At 31.5% G+C, this 19,433-nt stretch overlaps 1 protein-coding gene across 1 annotated transcript in view; it reads right to left on the bottom strand.

The window, feature by feature from the left end:
• Nucleotides 1-19,433, bottom strand: part of LOC124544472 — a 66,070-nt gene that overhangs the window by 37,315 nt on the left and 9,322 nt on the right. The window contains exon 3 of the mRNA XM_047123043.1: nt 7,068-7,155. Coding sequence (XP_046978999.1) covers nt 7,068-7,155 — 88 coding nt within the window. The remainder of the gene's footprint in view (nt 1-7,067; nt 7,156-19,433) is intronic.

Here is a 19,433-nt window from a genome sequence, read left to right on the forward strand (position 1 = left end):
AAGGAAATACTTCTGCAAATTATTTGTTTACAAAACAAGTATTTAATTTCTAGTTCATTCGAATTCAAATAATTACTAATTAGTCCGCTCGTCCAAGAAATCACGAGTTTAATAACATCACAAATAATTTTGCATAATTAAAAGCTACAGCAAATTCTTTGTTGTGGAACTTATATTTTCTTTCGCGTTTATTAGAATACTATTAAAATAAAAAAATACGTTAGTAGGAGAATTTTAGCCTTTGATATAGGAACATCACATGCAAAATGCAATCCAGTTAATCAAACAAATTTTATGTTTCTTCTGGTCTTCTCTGTTTTTTTCTCTAATGGAAAATTTAGCTTTTGAAACATAAATAGAATACGTTGAATCAAGCTTAGAATTAGCTATTCCAAGATTGCTTCTTATCATAAGACGAAATAAAAAAAAGGTTATGAGTAATATGCTTTTTGTTTTATAATTTGTGTTATATGTTTCTTTTTTAATACAAACCAGAAAACATATGTGGTGCATTTCCTAAGCTAATCAACTAATCCAAAAAGTAATTTATAGAAATATTTATCTTCGGGAACGAAACTTCCGTAGGCGCTTAATTTGAAAAAGGTTTTTGTGATTATAAAACATACTCGTAGTCGCCCGTAGCACTCTTCTGTCTTCCTATGGCAAGAGTGCTATTTACAAGAACGTTTTTGTAATTATAAAAAAATATTAAAGACTATAATGCTTATTAAATATACGACATGATATTCCAATATCAGGACGTGTAACATGCATACATACACACAACAGACACATTGACATTGAATTGACATGACATCATTGGTCGAAATCATGAATAATCTATGGCATTCGTCAAGGATTCCCGAAATAATGGCGTTATGAATGTCAGCGAGGTTGTTAACGAAAATTGGGAAATAAATCAAAGTACAAGCAAGTTGTAAAAATGGAATAGTGTTATACTATAAATAAAGACATTGTTAGCGAGTAGCCCTAGCCTTTCACTATGGTGTTATATCATTGCATTTTATCATTCATTATATCACATTATTATTCCTACGTATTATAAATATAACAGGAACTATTACATTTACTTTATTATTCACACAATTATTATTAATTGATAAATAATTTGTACAACTTTAATGAATATTATTTTATATGAATTAACATTTCATACTGGCATATAGCACTGCTTCTTACTTTGATAATGATTTAGCTGTCATAAGAAAAACAATTGGATGATTGTCAAGCATTGTAAAAAAATATATAAAAAAGATCATCATTGTAAAACGGATTCATTACTATAACAGGAATTACTGAAATTACACATTTGTTAATCAAAAAATTTTATATGACTATACAACAACAACAGCCTGTAAATTCCCACTTCTGGGCTAAAGGCCTCCTCTCCCGTTGAGGAGAAGTTTTGGAACATATTCCACCACGCTATTCCAATGCGGGTTGGTGGAATACACGGCAGAATTTCTATGAAATTTGTCACATGCAGGTTTCTTCGCGATGTTTTCCTTCACCGCTGAGCACGAGATGAATTATAAAGAAAAATTAAGCACATGAAACAGCGGTGCTTGCCTGGGTTTGAATCCGCAATCGGTTAAGATGCACGCGTTCTAACCACTGGGCCATCTCGACTCTAATCAAAGTACACACAAGTTGTAAATATGGAATAGTGTTATACTATAAATAAAGATATATTAATCAAGAATTGTTATGACTACAACTATTAACGAATATTTAATACTAGTTATCGCTCGCGGCTTCGCTTGTGTTTTAGGGGTTTGGTTGTCATGCGACAGGCAAAAAAGTAGCCTATGTCCTTGTAGTTCAAAATTCGGTTCAGTGGTTTGGTAATGAACGAGCACCATACAGATAAACAGAGCTACTTTCACATTTACAATATTAGTAAAAATAATTAAATCTAACAATTGTTTATGTCTGCTCATTCTTCGATTATAATAAACTATTCGGCTTTTAAGGGTAGAAAAGTGATCCATCATAATTTTAATATTACAAGAAGGCCGTTATCAAATATGATAAATGAACATATTTCATTGAACGAATAAATCTGCGATATGAAAAAATGTCATGACTTAAATGAATATTAATGAATAAAAATAATATTAAAAATGCTCTTTCATTCCTATGCTGAAGTATGTTATCACATCTTAAGTTAGTTTTAAAAAATATAACATACAACTTATTCCTCAGTGGGGGAGAAGGACTTAGCCCAGCAGTGGGAAATTTACAGACTAATAATGCATCATTGATATACAAATTATTGATGTACTAAAATATCTTTTGACCTATCAAATAGTCTGCACTTATATGTATCGTTTATTAAAAATATATAAAATAAAATAAAACGAAACCAGTAATATTGGTATTATCTCGATAGAGTATCTTTATTTTACGTGATGAACAGATGAAAAAAAAGTATTGAATTTTCATGCAGTTAGAATCTTATTATATTGGGAGATTTTTCATTCTTTGCAATGAACTAGAAATAACAAATAATGTTTTATTTATTTTAACATTGAAACGGCAGGCAATGGCAACTACTACATTATATATTTTTTTCTTACTGACTGTTTTCTATCTTTCCTGTTGCTCCATTATCGAGTAGTGTGTGCACCAGTTCTGATTGGTACGCCACTCCGAGGTCCCAGGTTCGATTCCCGGCGAAGTCGATGTAGAAAAAAGTTCTTTAAATTTCTATAATGTCTTGGTCATGTTTGTGGTACCATCGTTACTTCTGATTTTCCATAACACTAGTGCTTTAACTACTTACATTGGGATCAGAGTAATGTATGTGATGTTGTCGAATATTTAATTATTTATTTCCTATTGCTGTTAACACTATTTTCTTACATGTTATTCTGGTTGTCTGTTGTGGCTAATAACTACTTACTAACAACAAGTCGTCGAGAGCACTCATACGAGTGAAATTTAGGTATATGTTTTATAAAGTTGAGTACCTACGATCCCTCATCATGATCACATCACGCGGCATGTTAGCGCCAATACTCATTAACTATCTCAATAAGTCTTTACTGTATATTATTATTCTAAAAACAGTTATTTTATACCAATCATTAAAAATTAAACAAATCAATGTGAACAACCACAATAATTTCTAAGTCGATATCATCACAAAAATTACTAATTGCAAAAGATCTTGATCTTTTAAAATACAACTTAAAATATTTTTGTCGCTGTCCCTAGTCTAAATAGTCTAATTCGCCCTTAATAATTGCATTTCAAAATTATCTTGGCAATTGTACAACTATTTACAGGTACTAAGCGTACACTATGACAGAACAGAACACATATATACAATGTGTATTAGAACTATATACTCATTATAAATATATGTATTTTTATTTACGATTGAACTGAAGACGTTGTATATTAAAAAAATGGATGTTACATTATGTGGCGTATAGGCCTTTCGTTTTTTCGATACAGATTAGTTTCCTATTCGCCATCCTTGATTCCGTTTACAAACCCTCATAACACTTAATATGATTGAAAAATAGCACACTTTAAATTAGCTCTAAAGAACTATGAGATCTACGGTATGCATTTAATCCACAATTTCTATTCCGAGTGTCATTCTGAGAACTGAGTTTATGGACATCAACTCCCAAAGATAATTAAGGCAGTAAATTATGAGACGTTATCTTTGGAATTATGAGACCAGACTATAAAATATAGTATCGGAGTTACAGTTCATACGATAAAATTTATTAAAGTTTTATTTATTAGGAATGGTTTAATTTTAATTTTAACGTTATTTTCTTCTTTAATTGCACCTTTGCGGTAAAACTTATAAATTCCAAGAGCTGCGGCGTAAATTTACTGAGCCATCCGTCTATTCTAGAATAGGGGTACAAGGAAAGTTACACGAACGAACGGGTCGATCGACGATAACAATGTTTCCAATCTACATATATTCAGCAAGAAGAGATACAGTTAATAGTTTTGTAATATGTACATTAATAGGTCTGTTACATTTCGATCTTTTTGTATGATTTGATAGAAGAAATATGATAACGGTTAAAATCTATACTATTTTTATTATAACCTCATTTATTATTATTTTTTCATTGATTTTATTCAAACTCAAAAAATGAATATATACTATTATCTCGAGCAGTCCCTTAACTAGTAAGTAATATTTAAAAGAATAAATGGGATTTTAATTAAAATATTCCACAACTTATCTATGTACAAACATTTATACAATAATAGTAAAACCTACTTAGGGTAAACAAAAACTTTTCAACCGACTTCCAACAGGAGGAGGTTATCAATTCGTCTGTATTTTTTTTTTTTTTTTATGTTTGTTACCTCATGACTTTTCACTGGGTGGACCGATTTTGATAATTTTTTTTTTGTTTGAAAGGTAGTGCTTCCCGTGGGGTCCCATTTTTTTTATTTTTTTTTCCGATGATGGTATCCATGTGAAAACGACATAAGTCTTAAATTTGCATTATGTATATGCGCGACAAATAGGTGAATAACTGAAAATCACGTTAACCAATTTTGATAATTCTTTTTTTATTATAAAATATATACTTCAAGGGTAATTTGGTGAAAGTTTGGTAAGGTTCTGAGCACAGGATCCATGACAAAGTAACGGAACGGAAGGGAACGGAACAATTCTGAGGAGCACGTTAGCGATACTCGGTCGAATCTTTTATTTATAGGTTATTTGGATATTTGAGTCACCTTCCGTAATGTGGTTATGTTTATGTAATTATCATAGTCGAATATTATAATCAACTAGCTACCCACCCCGGCTTCGCACGGGTGCAATACTGATACTAAATATACTACAGAATTTGTTTATATACGATATCACATCGCAAACTTCTAAAATTATCAGTGTTTCTTTACTATATTGTTCATGTTTTATATACACAAACCTTCCCCTTGAATCACACTATCTTTTAAAAAAAACCGCATCAAAATCCGTTGCGTAGATTTAAAGATATAGGGACAGAGAAAGCGACTTTGTTTTATACTATGTAGTGATGGAACTCCTATACGGCTCGCAGTTAGGGTGCGATATGGGGCAGAATTTCTTACTATCTTTAATCAAATTTTGTGTATGTGATGTGATGTCATATGATGTACGAAATATAGTTGGTTTTGCTTTATTCGCAAGTTTCTTTAAAATTACTCAACTGATTTGCATGTGATTTTTTTAATAAATAGAGTGATTGAGAAGAAAGTTTTTATATGACAATATAGTAAAGAAACACTGAGAATTTAAGAAGTTTCTAATGTGATGTAGTAAATAAACAAATTGTGTAGTATGTTTAGTATCAGATATCGGATCGCTGGTACCGGAAAACAAAAATACTAAGTATCGCTACTTGGCAGCAGAATATATGATAAGTTTGGTTCTACCTATACCTAGCTTCAACAAAGCTTTGCCACCAATAATGTTTTTAATCAAAGAAGAAGCAAATTTAAAATAACTCAAAAATGAAATACCAAGAGAGAGAGAGAGAGAGAATCAAATCTATCATGATGAATCCTGACGATAAATGATATCAGTTAGACGACACCTAACCGATATCGTTCACGGCAGTTAACTCAAAAAGTCCAATCTATGATTTAGCATTATAGAGCACAAGTGTTAATGCAAAACACAGGCGCTCTCTCTTTTCTCTTCTCTTAGTTCAATGGCATGGCAAATCCAACGCGACCGGAGAGTATTCATTCATGCAGAACCAGAGGGAAATGCTTTCCGAGGGACGCGAGTGCACACATTAAGACACCGAATTTCCCGACCTAGGACTCAGAATCTGGTATTCTGTCTTCTAGGCACTAAACCAATGAGGCAGCTTTTTTCCAAGTAAAAAAATGTAATAGACAAATTTTAATATAATTAAAATGACGAAAATATAAGCAAGTCTAATCAAGTATTCTTAAAATGAAATTCAAATTAATTTATCCGTTGTAATACATTTACTTATTGAAGGTCAAATCAAAAACTGCCGCCTAACTAAATATCAAAATATTCGTGAATAGTAAAATTCAAAGTACGTCCTCGGGTATTGCGTTGCGCAATACCCTTTGTCCTGCTATTATAATCCTCAAAGCTATGGGGATGTTACTATTACTATTTCATTATATTACCCAAGTCAGTTTGAAATGACAGTAACAATGAAAATAACTTAGGTCAAGTTTATTCGAATGAATTTAATTAACCTTTCATAGATTTATAAGAAATTAAAATGAATGCGGCCTCGGGCTACCAGCTGCTGGTACAAATAACTTTTTTGTAAATATTGAGCTGAATTAACATGTACAATTTTATGGATTTGTAAAGTAGTCGCTGTGCCCTATTAGATAATGAAGACCAAAGATCAATATTATCAATAAGCGTATTTGGTTTCATTACTATCAAAAGAAATAAAAATAGCCCGGATTAATATTGACAATTTTGCAAATTGGTTTTGTGTTACGAACCCTTTTCATCATCAGCAGTTATTAATTTTCAAAAGTGTACCTACTTACATATAAAAAAAAATCAATGAGATTATATTTTTTTTATAGTGATGTTCGAAATTTAAAATAGTTTTTTTTTTAATTTTAAGTGTTTGAAATACGAAAAATTCCTTTGCTAAGTTATGAAAATTTTCAAGAAGTTTGAAAGTGGGTGAATATTAAATTGCAAACATACGACATAGTCTAAGTTTTTGATAGATATTTTTGTTAAAATTTTTATATGTATACATAATATGTAAAACGTTGTATTTTTATCCGAACAATTAATATTTCGATTATTGGATGTTAATTTGACTAAATTTGCGATAGCCAATCAGAAGCGTTCACCAATCACAGCGACGACTTGATCATAGTTGAGAACGGTTGGATAACGGCAGGCACTCTGGTCTGAGCGCTCAACGACGACACAGCCATAAATTTTTGTAATATAATATTATTATAATTCGAGAAAGTAATTATACAGTGTTTAATTGACTGACCCTCTTCATTAGATACCGTTCTTGTGAATATAGAGACAAATAACTCACCGTAATAGACATCGTCAAGTTCCTTATATCTTTTGGCGTTAACACCAATCCTCCAACTGTATAAAAGCACCACCAGGATTGATATATTCTGTAACAAATTTACATAACTGTGTTAATTATTTAACTTATATTTAGACCTAAAACATGAATTATTTATTACTGAAAAAAGTGTAACGCAATAACGCAATATGCTATGTTATTATTTAAAATCCAGTTATCTGTCCACTGCATATAATAATAAAAATGTAAGTTAATAAATAAATACATGGAAATATGAATTTTTAATATTATGTAGCAGTTCTGTCGTGCCTCGGACAAAAAGTTGGTAAAATAAAAAATTACCCCTGTTTGATTTTTTTAGCTTTCTTTATTTGTTTTATATAAATTGTCACCAGAGGTAAGACTAGGACAAAAATGCAAAGATATATTGCATTTTCATTACAATATACACAGCAAACTCAACTCGCAAAATGGTAACTGCTGTTGTAGCTATGTACTGAATTATCTACATAGCAGATGTATAAAACATAAAGCTAAATAAATACCAAACTCAATATTAATTAAAAATAACGTCACCTTAATGCCACTAGTATGAAATAAAATGTTACTTGTTTTTTGGCTTTATGAGTTATAGTTCTATAAAAAATCCGGCAATTTTCCTTAAATGCCCGATTCATCTATGTTAGAAAGTCGAGGATTTATTTTTAAAACTTTTTACCCTCTTCTCTAGTGACCAAATGTCATAAGGACACACTCCGATGTAAACTACCTACGGATTAAATCCGAACATTAACTTCTAAGTTACCTACTGGAATCTAGACTAATGCGATATGTATTAATAATAATCTTTATACATATGTAAAATAACTAAATCTGATTAACTGATTTATTATTGCCGAGTATATTAAAGTATTAAAGTTAAGGCCTTGAAATTTGGTGTGTGAGTGACTACTATATTACACACACAGCTAAGGAAGGAATTTGGAATATACTACACCCGTAACATACATGGTTGACATATAGGTTGAACGTATATATGGAATTCTGTCATTTTTTAATTTAAAAACATGAAGCTTTAGGTTTCGAATATTGATTTTAAATAAGTGGATATATGAATCATATTTTACGTTAATCTGTAGATATATTTCACTTCCACGCGGGAAAATCCGCGGTAAACACCTAGTTGACAATAGTTATAATACTGACGTCTATGTAAATAGAATTTATTTGTCTTAACAAACGACAGTCTGCCTAAACCTTCGTAATGCCATGAGTATTGACAACAATGATGTATTTGAATTGGGTTCGCGCAAACAAAACTAGAAGGGTAAAGGATATATGGGCGTCGTTAAATCTGGCGATATTTGCATAAGATTCGGTCGGATATAATTATGCCGGTCGTATGCAAATATACTCAAATCACAAGATGTGACGTGCAAGTTTATTTCACGTAGCGTTTTAAACGAACCCACACATTTATAATAAAAATAAAGTAACAACTTTTGTCATGTATAATTTATACAATGCTGTTTTGTATTTCTTTTATAATTTGTTGATGTAAAAAAACTTTAAAATATGCTTTATTCCAAAAGGTTACCGCCGGTTCGGAATATCGGTTCTGCCAAGAAACTATAATTTTGAGCAGTAATAGTTAATTCATGAAAAAGATAGACTATATGTTTTTTTTTTCAATTATTTTAAAGAAACTTTTATAAGGCATATCCATCACAACTACAATTAAAGATATAAACAGTGGATATTATTATCGCCTATAAGGAAGATCGGAGTGGATTACGAAACTTAGCTTAATGATCCACATTAATATTTATTTATTTTAATATACATTTTTAAGACGTTTTTGTGTTTCATTTTATTATAAAATGATTGATGGCGTTATTTAAGCAATCTATGGGTGAAGGTACCAACGATAGTTACACGTATTAAGTACACAAGTACTTACACCCATTTAATAATCTCTCTGAATCCGTCGTATTCGAGTATAAATATTTATGTACACTAAAGGCGCCATTAGAATGTGGCGTCAGGGTTTCATACAAGTGGACATGAATAGCAAACACATTGTCCACACAGATTATGGTATACTTTATAAGATGACATTCTCTTATTACGTAAGTGGGTTAGAGTGGGTGGGATTATGTGATTCCTTCTATCTATTTAAAGGTATTAGAGGAGCTACGAAAAATGATATACTCCACTAAGAGTTAATGTAACGAAAGACAAAGGTTTGTTATGAGTTCTCGTTAAAAAATCTAAGAGATTACAAACTGAGTGTTGTTTTGTAAATATTGAAATGTTAATTTTAAGTTTTTAGTCAAAATTTATCGTGTAGTTATGTTTAATCTTTTATTTAAATTGTAATTTGGGTAATAAAACCGTAAGTCTCAGCTAGAACAAAATATGTTGCGATTGCTTAAACACGATGAAAATTTATTTACGTTAAAATAGGTTCGCTGGTATTATTTAAAGCAAATAACTTTATAACACTACTAATGGTGCTGTAAAATTATTTCATCGCGAAATATTCTATCCCAGCATATATGATCAAAACATTTTGAATTTATAGCGAAATGGAGCTCTTCATGTACTTCTTTTATATTATGTACTAAAAATTTATGCGAATACAGTAAAGTTCAAAAAGGTCATAAATTTATATTGTTTTATGGATATATGTAATAATAAAAAAGAAACTTATATTTGCAACCGATGGTGGCTTTTTATTATATATACGTTTAAAATAAAAGCACAAATTCATAAAATTTATATTATTATGTTAGTTTTTATTTTAAATCATTTTAGATGGGTGGTGATGATCAAACTTTATATGCCATTAATATAATAATTATATTTGAAATAGAACAGTTAAAAACTTAATACCTACGATTTTTTTATTTGTTCATTGTGTTAGTAATAATAATGAAATTAATAAATAAGTAGCAAAAATACTAATACATTTTGTAAGGAATTTAAATTTCCTTTACTGACAAAATATTATTTGTTTTAATTCCTGTTATACGTTTTATACTTTTTGGGTTAATTAAGTGTCGTCGCAGTGCACGTTTACCCACTGTTTTCTTTGTAACTTGTTTTCTACGAGCTACAAAGAAAACAGTACTAGAAATTGTTGTCCGTTAAGGTATTGAAAAACAAAACTTTTGGAAAACAAAATAAAATTAGCAACAACTTACAACCGAATATCGTGTCCTGCAAATATTTGATAGGTACATCTTGATAGACGTATAGTACGACACAAATTAGACGTAGCATTGGAAAATACAATGGAATGAAAATAAAACCTATTACTGCCGATTTACACAACCAATAGAAATAGCTCCCTATCGCGCCATTCGATGCTATTTGTCGCTATAGATTCTCGCGTCAGAGAAAGCAAGTGCATGTAAATCGACGTGTCAAATTGACGAATACATTACGTCATATGATATTACAAGTTATTACGTTTGTGCAAAGATCATATTCGCTTGAGAAATATATATTGATGATGTGGGATAGCGTACTCAATTCGGATTTGATCGGTTTTACGAATTTTGCCGATGCTACATCTAAGGTATGTCGTACTATACAGGAATACACGGACTTCAGTACTGTGACATAATATTCAAACGTGTGACAGGCAAATAGCAAACGTCGAGTGCGCTCGTGTATTGCTAAGGGATACAGAGAAAAAAAAGCGGTTACTTTAATAGCCGAATCTACTGCCTTGAGCAGCAGAAATCAGAGAAGGCAAACACCTATAAGCTTCTTCTTGATGTTATTATTTAGTCTGAAGCTTTTCTGAAGCACTCGTATATCGAAAGATTGCAAAGTACTTTTACTATAACAGTAAGATTTTAAAAATAATAAAATAATAACAAGGTTAGGTACGATAGATATTAAAAACGTCTTCAGGCATAAAATAGGAGATAGGATAAAATAAATCTATTACAGTCTCGATAAAACGCACCAAAACTCTTAACCATATTTCTTGTACGAACGAAAACTATTACAATTTTTAAAACCAAGATCTCAAAAATAATGTATTTTGCCTTCTTCCTCTACCCAAATTAAATTATAATGACAAAACCGAATTACTTCTTACACAAGAAAAACAAAAGAAGCACATGTGATTAAGAGTGATGAGTTTTATTGTAGAGGAACAAAGGGGAAGAGGACAAATACAGATTCTAACTATAACTTCCTCAGTTGTTCTCACAGGAGCAAGAATGTCAGAATAATATGATGAATTTGAAGGATCAATTGTCGAATAATAGAAGTCATCAAATGTCTTTGTTGAGTTTAGTTAAACATTTTATTAACATATAGAAAATTTTAACTTACCTAGCTTAAAATGTTTTAGTTTAATATTTAAATAATAATTAATAAAAACATTTTTTGATACAAAGTAATTAAAACTGACTGAAGTAAAATTATGGTCTCTTGTGGTAAGCAGATTTTTTGGACAACTAATTAGAATTTTTTAAATGAACTTGGTTTCCAGCAAAACTTTTGTGTTGTCAAAAGCAAATAGGATTGTAGAAGTTTGACGGCTATTATTTTTGTAAGTTGTTTTGTATTTAGTTATAAAGTTTTCGGGGATATTTTAGCAAGTGACTTTTTCTAATTAAAGCCGGTCTAGTAAAAACTATTTAACGAAAAACAACATAATACTGTACAACTCAACAGTAAAATTTTGAGTACCTTTACCGACACTTTTTATTCATAGCAGATGCATCTGTAACAGCCTCGTAGTATATGGTAGATTATGCAATTGTACATTAAATATTCCTGCATACAAATATTAGTTCAATGGTACATAAAATTATGTCGGCGAAAATTTTTCAACATTTGGAAGAATATTTTACACGTGATGGTCACTTTTACTTACATCAACTTAAAATATCTTGTTGTAAATCGGTAAATCAATAATAAAAAAAATAATGATAAAAGTATCTATGTCGGTACTTATTGCAATGGAATCTGACTGTTATGCAATGAGTCCGATAAAATTATAAAAACTCGAGTCTGAAAGCAATATGAAAGATGACAAAGAAAATTTCGTTTAAAATGTTGTTTATGTATAATTTGGATGAAGTTTTTAAAACCCATTTGAAAAGTCTTGCTCAAACTAATTCCAATTGAGACACGAGTCTAGAGATCAAAGGCTGTAGAGAACCGATACAATTTAATTTACAATTCGTATTGTAGCATTCATGAAATTGCGACGGATTGTTTTTATTTTCCATTTTTATGGTTCTGCGAAACAAGTAATCCTCACATTTGGATTACTATTGCTACAGAGAATATTTTTTGGGTTGATTTGTACACTTACATTATTGTGTTCTTTTCATCAGGATTTCTTTATGGTTAAAAAAACAAATGTCCTGGGTTTGATAACGCCAGTAAAATATTATTTAGTTTACAACTTCTTTCGGTCATTTCCGATTAACCGACATCTAAACAGATATTAGCAAATTCAGTCAGGAAATCCTATTATTTGTGAAATGAGTCGCAGTAGGAGAAATGAAAATAACGGATGCAATAGTCATGGGGATGCTGTTATTTCCACTATCAGACGCTTAAGTCTTTTTTTACGTAATAGATAGACATGGAAATGGGTCTACTGAAAGTACATAATATATGGTCGTCTTTGTTCATCACACCAATGCGACACTAATCTTAACAGCTACAATGTTATGTCCCCTGTGCCTTTAAATACACTGGTGCACTTATCTTTCACACAACACAGCAATACAAAGAATTACTGTTTGGTAATAGCTGATGAATTGGTACCCATCGGAACAGGCTTTCAAAGACCATCCCGTAAATTTATTTATTCTAGTATGGTGTAAATTTGTTTGATGGTATTATGGTATAGGCATGCTGTGTTGTGTGTGTTGTCGATGTAAGTCTTGTCTATTATTTCAATTCCAGAGGCCGCTATAAAAATCAATAATCAAATAAGATCTAAAATACACAAAAACTATCATTACGGTATTCATATTTTTAAGGAGTTTATAACAATTAACAAGACGTATTCAAAATAATGTTTGTTTTTGCTTTGACTTTATATGGTTAATTAATTGGTAATAATAATCTAATTTTCATATTAATTCGTAAACACCATTATACAGCTCACACATACGTATTTTAAATAAATGTAACTATTTAGTTATGTGATCATATTCTTTTGGGTTTTTTATAAGCATTTTTTTAGTTTATTATTTTTGAATCGTATTAATAAATTCGGTTTGATTTAAATAATCAAGTGGTCAATGATAATTACGAGAAAAAATAATAACAGTTAAGTACTTTAACATTCCATGGAATGAATCTTAATGTAAATTGTTTCCACTGTGGCAACATAAATCGAGCTGTAATCCCCGTAGAGTACAAACAAGGATGGCCCTCAGGAAACGTAAATGTTGTCCAAACAATGTTATTTGTGAAACAAGTGTAGGTAAATTAACTTTTACAAAGGACATGAAGCAAACAACGCGAAAAAAGGTATTTTACGAAGCACGGATTTCGACTGAGACATCTTTAGTGTATAGGTATTAAGCTACAAGATTATGATGATTGATTTTTCTTAATGTATACCGAGTTTTGATTTGAAAACGTTGTGTTTGAATATTATTATCACTTGAAAGGCGGGCAGGGATCTTATGACCCATTGAAGTTTATCGTTCGATAATTTCGAAACTATTAGTTTTGGTGCTATGTCCTTCCGTGACTTTTAATGAAATGGTTTATATTTCAATGTATTGTTGATGTTATTGTTATATTATCATCCTGTATTAAATAAACATAACATTTACCTTCAAAGACGGTGCCGGGTCATTTGACCCAAGCAGCGTTTACTAAGATAAACAGTATCCATTTGAAGTTAGGTCTTAATATTTACATTATTCTTTTATAGCTGTGGATGTTACATGTGAAACTAATTGTATAGAATCATACCAACTGTTACCTTCATGCTGCAAAACAATGTTATTTCGCTATTTTACAATGTCTACGCTGAGCGACCATCAAATATTATTATCTTTACAATCATTGCCTGAGGATCAGTCAGGCGGTGAGGGTGAAAATGTGGAAAGTAAATGAAAGTAAGGAATTCAGAAGAGAAGGCACCGTAAATAGAGTAAGACGTGGCATTCCTCCCTACGCCAAAATCTAAATTTAAATTTATATGAAACAATTGTTTTGAAGACAGACGATGACCAATGTTCATTGACCATTTATCAAGCGAAAAAATCAAAAAATGTATTATTAGTCAGCATACTGCATAATAATACTCAAGTGGATGAAAGTACCTTGAAGAAAAAACCCTTACATTTTATAACTCTACTAAATATGGTGTTGATGTTGTTGACCAAATGGCCAGAAAATACAGCGTCAAAGCAGCATCGAGACGATGGCAGGTACAAGTTTTTTTTATAATATATTAGACCTTGCTGTTATAAATGCATGCATTTTATAACAAGAAGTGACAAGCAACAAAGTGAGTATAAGAGATTTTATACTCCAACTAGCTTTTGAACTCAGCAGTATGTTGGAGCACTCTTCTACCATTGGTTCAATACAACCAGCAATACCGAGGCAGTCAGCCGTAGCTACTGGAAAAAGGCGCAACTGATCTACTTTTAATTGTAAGAATAAATCCAATAATATGTGTGATATTTGCAAAAAACCATTATGTGGACAATGCATTCAAAATTGTAAATAAATATAGTTCTAGTTATTAAAAGCTATCTTATTTCGCAACCACGTTCTAAGCTGAGTTTCGAGTTTGTTCATACAAAACATATGAGTAATGAGTTTGTTTTATTTGTTTGACGTATTATCAAATATGTTTATCCGTCCCAAGTGATTATACAACTAGTTAATTTATTCCAAGTAATAAATATCAGCTAAAGCAATGTTTGTTTTGACATTGTTTTGTCTAAAATTATTACTTTGTTTTCGGGACATGAAGGAATGTCCAAAATAAGCCTCGGGGAATAAACTGTCAAGATCTATTCGAGATCACATTTATCAACAATTATGATATAATTTACAAAATATAAAATGTTTTATTTTACTTGCTATAAAATATAAATATCATACTTTGATACTAGTTGCCCATCCTGGCTTCATTATGATTTGACACGTGCTATGCTCAATTCACGAATGAAATAGAATAATTAGGAACAAAATGAAGTACAGGAAAATCCTGCAACGCGTTATGTATATTAATGTTATAAATGCGAAAGTAACTCTGTTTGTCTGTCTGTTGTTCTCTCGCGACTAAACCTTTTTGTAAATGAAATTCCATATGAAGCAAGGACCTATGACCTTAAAGGGCGTTTAAATGTTTGCTAAAACTATTGGAATTGGAAGTGTGAAATTTTTAAAATTAGAATGTGCTCAAAGAACCAATGCTTTAAATAAGATTATAAGAGATTATAAGGTGCTTTCCAACGAGGTGTGAAGAGGCATCTTGCCGGCCGGCATGGCGAGGGTGGCTAGTGCAGTTCATTCTTGCTGTCCGTACTAGCCGTCTTCGCGTTTAGACTTCTCTTCCACTTACCATCAGGTTAAGTGGAGCCATACGCCCAACCGGATAATATATATATAAAAAAAATGATGAAATAGAAACTGCACTTGTGAACTTTAATATGTCCTGTGTTTTGTTAGTCTTCCTTAAGATTGGCCATCGTGATCGAAATTAGTCAGGACGTCACAAATATCAAATAAAATGTTTACAGTATAAACCTTTAAAGCATTGAATAATTTCCTTTATCAAATAACAAGGGCTTACTACTGTTCTACTCCACTTTATCCGTACACTTTATATCTCTGTCTGCTTTCCTCGAAATCTGCATTTAATAGTCTTTAGATGGAGACAAATATCTGTATAGAGATTAAGGTAGGATTTTTACTCGCAGATTATCCGATTTGCATTTTAAAAAAGATTTTAAAATTTTAAGTTCCATTTTTTACTTTTTGTCGAGAGTCACAGTTTCCGTCGAGCAAGATATGTGTGTTGTAATATTGTAAGTTCAAGTTAAGCGTGGTATTACTCTGTTTCCGCATATTTATTTTATAATTTGAAGCAACCGTTATAATGTCCATAACTTCTATTATCATAAAAAGGTGATAATAATTGTGAAATAAAGAAGAGTCAGTTACGTTCTGATATATATAAAAGTAAAATTATGAAGCATAGGAGAGTTTTTGATGTCACTGAAAATTTTGAAAATTGCAATTATTATAATAAAGTTAAAATATATTTTTAAATCGTTTTAAATAAAGTAATGAAACAAATCCTTGCTTTGAGAAATGGAATTTATCATATTATATGAATGTAAGAACTTTAGTTGACCAACAAGCTTAAGCGTCGTCTCCCTTTGAGGAGATTTCAGTGGTTCTTGTTTGGGTTTGGACTCGCAATCATCGATTTAGTTTGTGTTCTAAGCTCTAGACTATATAGACTTCTTATACATATATTCTCATATTATTTGCCTTCTTATATTTATAGAACAGGTAATTCAATCGAAACACACAAATTATCAATTTTAATAAAAATGGGCAGATAATATTAAAAATTTCTTAATTACTGACAGTTCTATTCAAATGTTGAAAGTACTGATATAAAACAGCTAACACATACACACATTGATCTATTATATAGTTTTGTGTTTATTTAATCGGTAAAAAAACTGTTAACTCTAATATAACAAGTTAAATCGTTGATGATAATAAGGCAGAAATCATATCATAAAATGGTAAAATTGTTGTAATATAAATCCAGATAATACTTAAGTATTTTGACGCGCGATTTTTAATTGACAAGAAAGACGAAAACTTAAAGCAACAATAATAAAAAAGCGAACAACGAGTCCCCAAAAGGAGTTCAGAAAATATATCAAAAGACGGGTAACGGACTTCAATTAAATTATTCGCCTGATAATATTTCATCAACATCACACAGAGAAAGAGTGGATACAAAGGAATTGGAAATTGATCAGTGCGGTTGAGATTGCAGAGTCAATTAAATTTCTAATAACGACACCAAGGGCTTCTTTAAAATTATAGAAATTAAAAATAAACTAGGAAAAGGATTTTTCATAACACCCAGTAACTTAATAACTGAAGCAAAACAATTCGTCGTAAATTATATGATCAGGCATTGGGTACAGATTCCAGTATAGCAAAGACCTAACCAATAGACAGTCAAAAGTAGATAAATGTTTCAGTAAGTAATTAAATTTAAGCAGATTTTATATTTAGGAGCCGAAGACTATTTTAGGAAAGTTGTTATTTAATAGTTTCTTTTATTATTTTATAACAGCTTATTTACCTGTTCTTCTGTTATATTTTAAATTTTATCACGAATCCTGTGAACGATTCTTCCGTTTAAATGTAATGTAAGTCAAAGTCAAAAACTTTTATTCAGAATGGAAGTAAAACTAGTTATAACTAATTATTTTTGGCATCCCGACGTTTCGAGCACTTTACAGCGTTCTTGGTCATGGGTAGACTGAGGTGGCATTTGTCTATTTAGAGAACAAAAGAAATATTATTCACAACTACCGCCAACGATTTCTCAATTGGTATCTTGAGTAACGTTCCGGTTGCACGCAGAAGGCACTGACTGTATCTTTAGGTCTTGCAGTCTGTTGGATTTGGTATTTTAAATTTTTAATAAATGGATCCCAGGTGTTAGAAAGTCTCCAAACATCTTCTCTATCGAAGTTCGGATGTTTTTGAATTTCAATAGCCTCGCGTATCATTCTAGTAATGAATCTGTGTTCTTTAGCGAGGATCTGTGGTTTGTCAAATCGAATAAAATGGTTAGGTTTATCCAGAGCATGTTCACAAACTGCAGACTTTGAAGAACGCCGAATCGCGCTGTTGTGGATTTTCGGACATCAAGGTGGTGCGGGTGAAACTTAGAATTTTGGCGAGATGTCCGAAGGTGAAATTCAGCAGCCGCGATTAATCCGAACAATTCCTCGGAACATTCCCCGTGAAAAATTCGGTAGAAGATGCAGAGTGATCCAATATCTCAACGCAAAGCCAAAGGATCAAGGAGATCAGAAAGGGCTTGATCGTCGATAACTCGAGCCGTTCTACGTTGAATGCGGTCAAATGGAAGGAGCTGGTACTTTGGAGCACCCGCCCAGAGGTGAGAGCAGTACTCTATGTGAGGCCGAATTTGCGCCTTGTAAAGTTTTAGGCGATGGGCCGACGTGAAATACTGTCTCGCCTTGCTGAGCACACCCAGCTTTTTTGAAGACAATTTGGCTTTGCCTTCCAATTGACCGCGGAACTGAACGAGGCTCGAAATATCAACGCCAAGTATTCCGATACTACCTGTAGCGGCTATCGGAATGTTCTCAAATTGTGGAGATACGACAAATGGTGTTTTTTAGCGGTTAACGCGCAAACTTGCGTCTTTTTGGGGTTAAAATGGACTAGATTTAGCCAGCCCCAATTCGAGACTTCGTTTAACGAAGACTAGATTTCAGACACAAGTTTGTTCCGGTTCTCTTCGAAGTTTTCCCGAGAAATACAGACACACATACACACATAATTAAAATTTATTTTGATATAATGTTAGTTTACCTACTGATTGTGAGTTTTAGTATATAGTAAGATATAGTTTATTCTTTTTAAGAACATGGACAGAATTGTATGCTATGGAAGAGCGGGTCCTTCTTTCACGAGTATTATATTATACTCACTAAAGGGTCCCAACCTTTATTTGGTATGTACAACTTGATAAAGAATAAACTATTTTTCATTTTTATTTTCATTATCAAAAACAAATTGAGAAGCGACAGTCATTATTTTAATTTCTTTAAATTTACATCTTAACAAATCTTTTGGGCCTAGGTCTAAATTGCATGAATAGCCCTCTTCCGCAGTACAAAAATAGTATTAATATCAGCTGCATTACCCCAGAGTAGGATACCATACGACATAATACTGTGGAAAGTCTAATCTTTTTTACCGCATAGGCTGCAGAGCTGAGTCTATTCAACAATTTACTTATATGGGGGTCCATTGGAGCTTAGAGTCTATGGTCATACCAAGGAACTCTGTTGATTCTAATACATCTAATGCTTCCCCGTTTAAAAGTACATTCGTCTTGACACATCTTACATTGGGAGTAGTGAGTTTAATACATTTTGTCTTTTTACTATTTAACATTAAATTATTGACATTAAACCAATGCTTTAATTCCGAGAGAGCGTTGTTCACATCGTCATACGTTAAAAGACGTCTTTTTAATTTAAAAATTAAAGAAGTATCGTCAGCAAACAATACTATCTCGAGTTTATCACCTAAGAGGAGCGGCAAGTATAT

Source organism: Vanessa cardui, chromosome 4 (genome assembly GCF_905220365.1).
Source record: "Vanessa cardui chromosome 4, ilVanCard2.1, whole genome shotgun sequence".
Taxonomy (NCBI): Eukaryota; Metazoa; Arthropoda; class Insecta; order Lepidoptera; family Nymphalidae; genus Vanessa; species Vanessa cardui.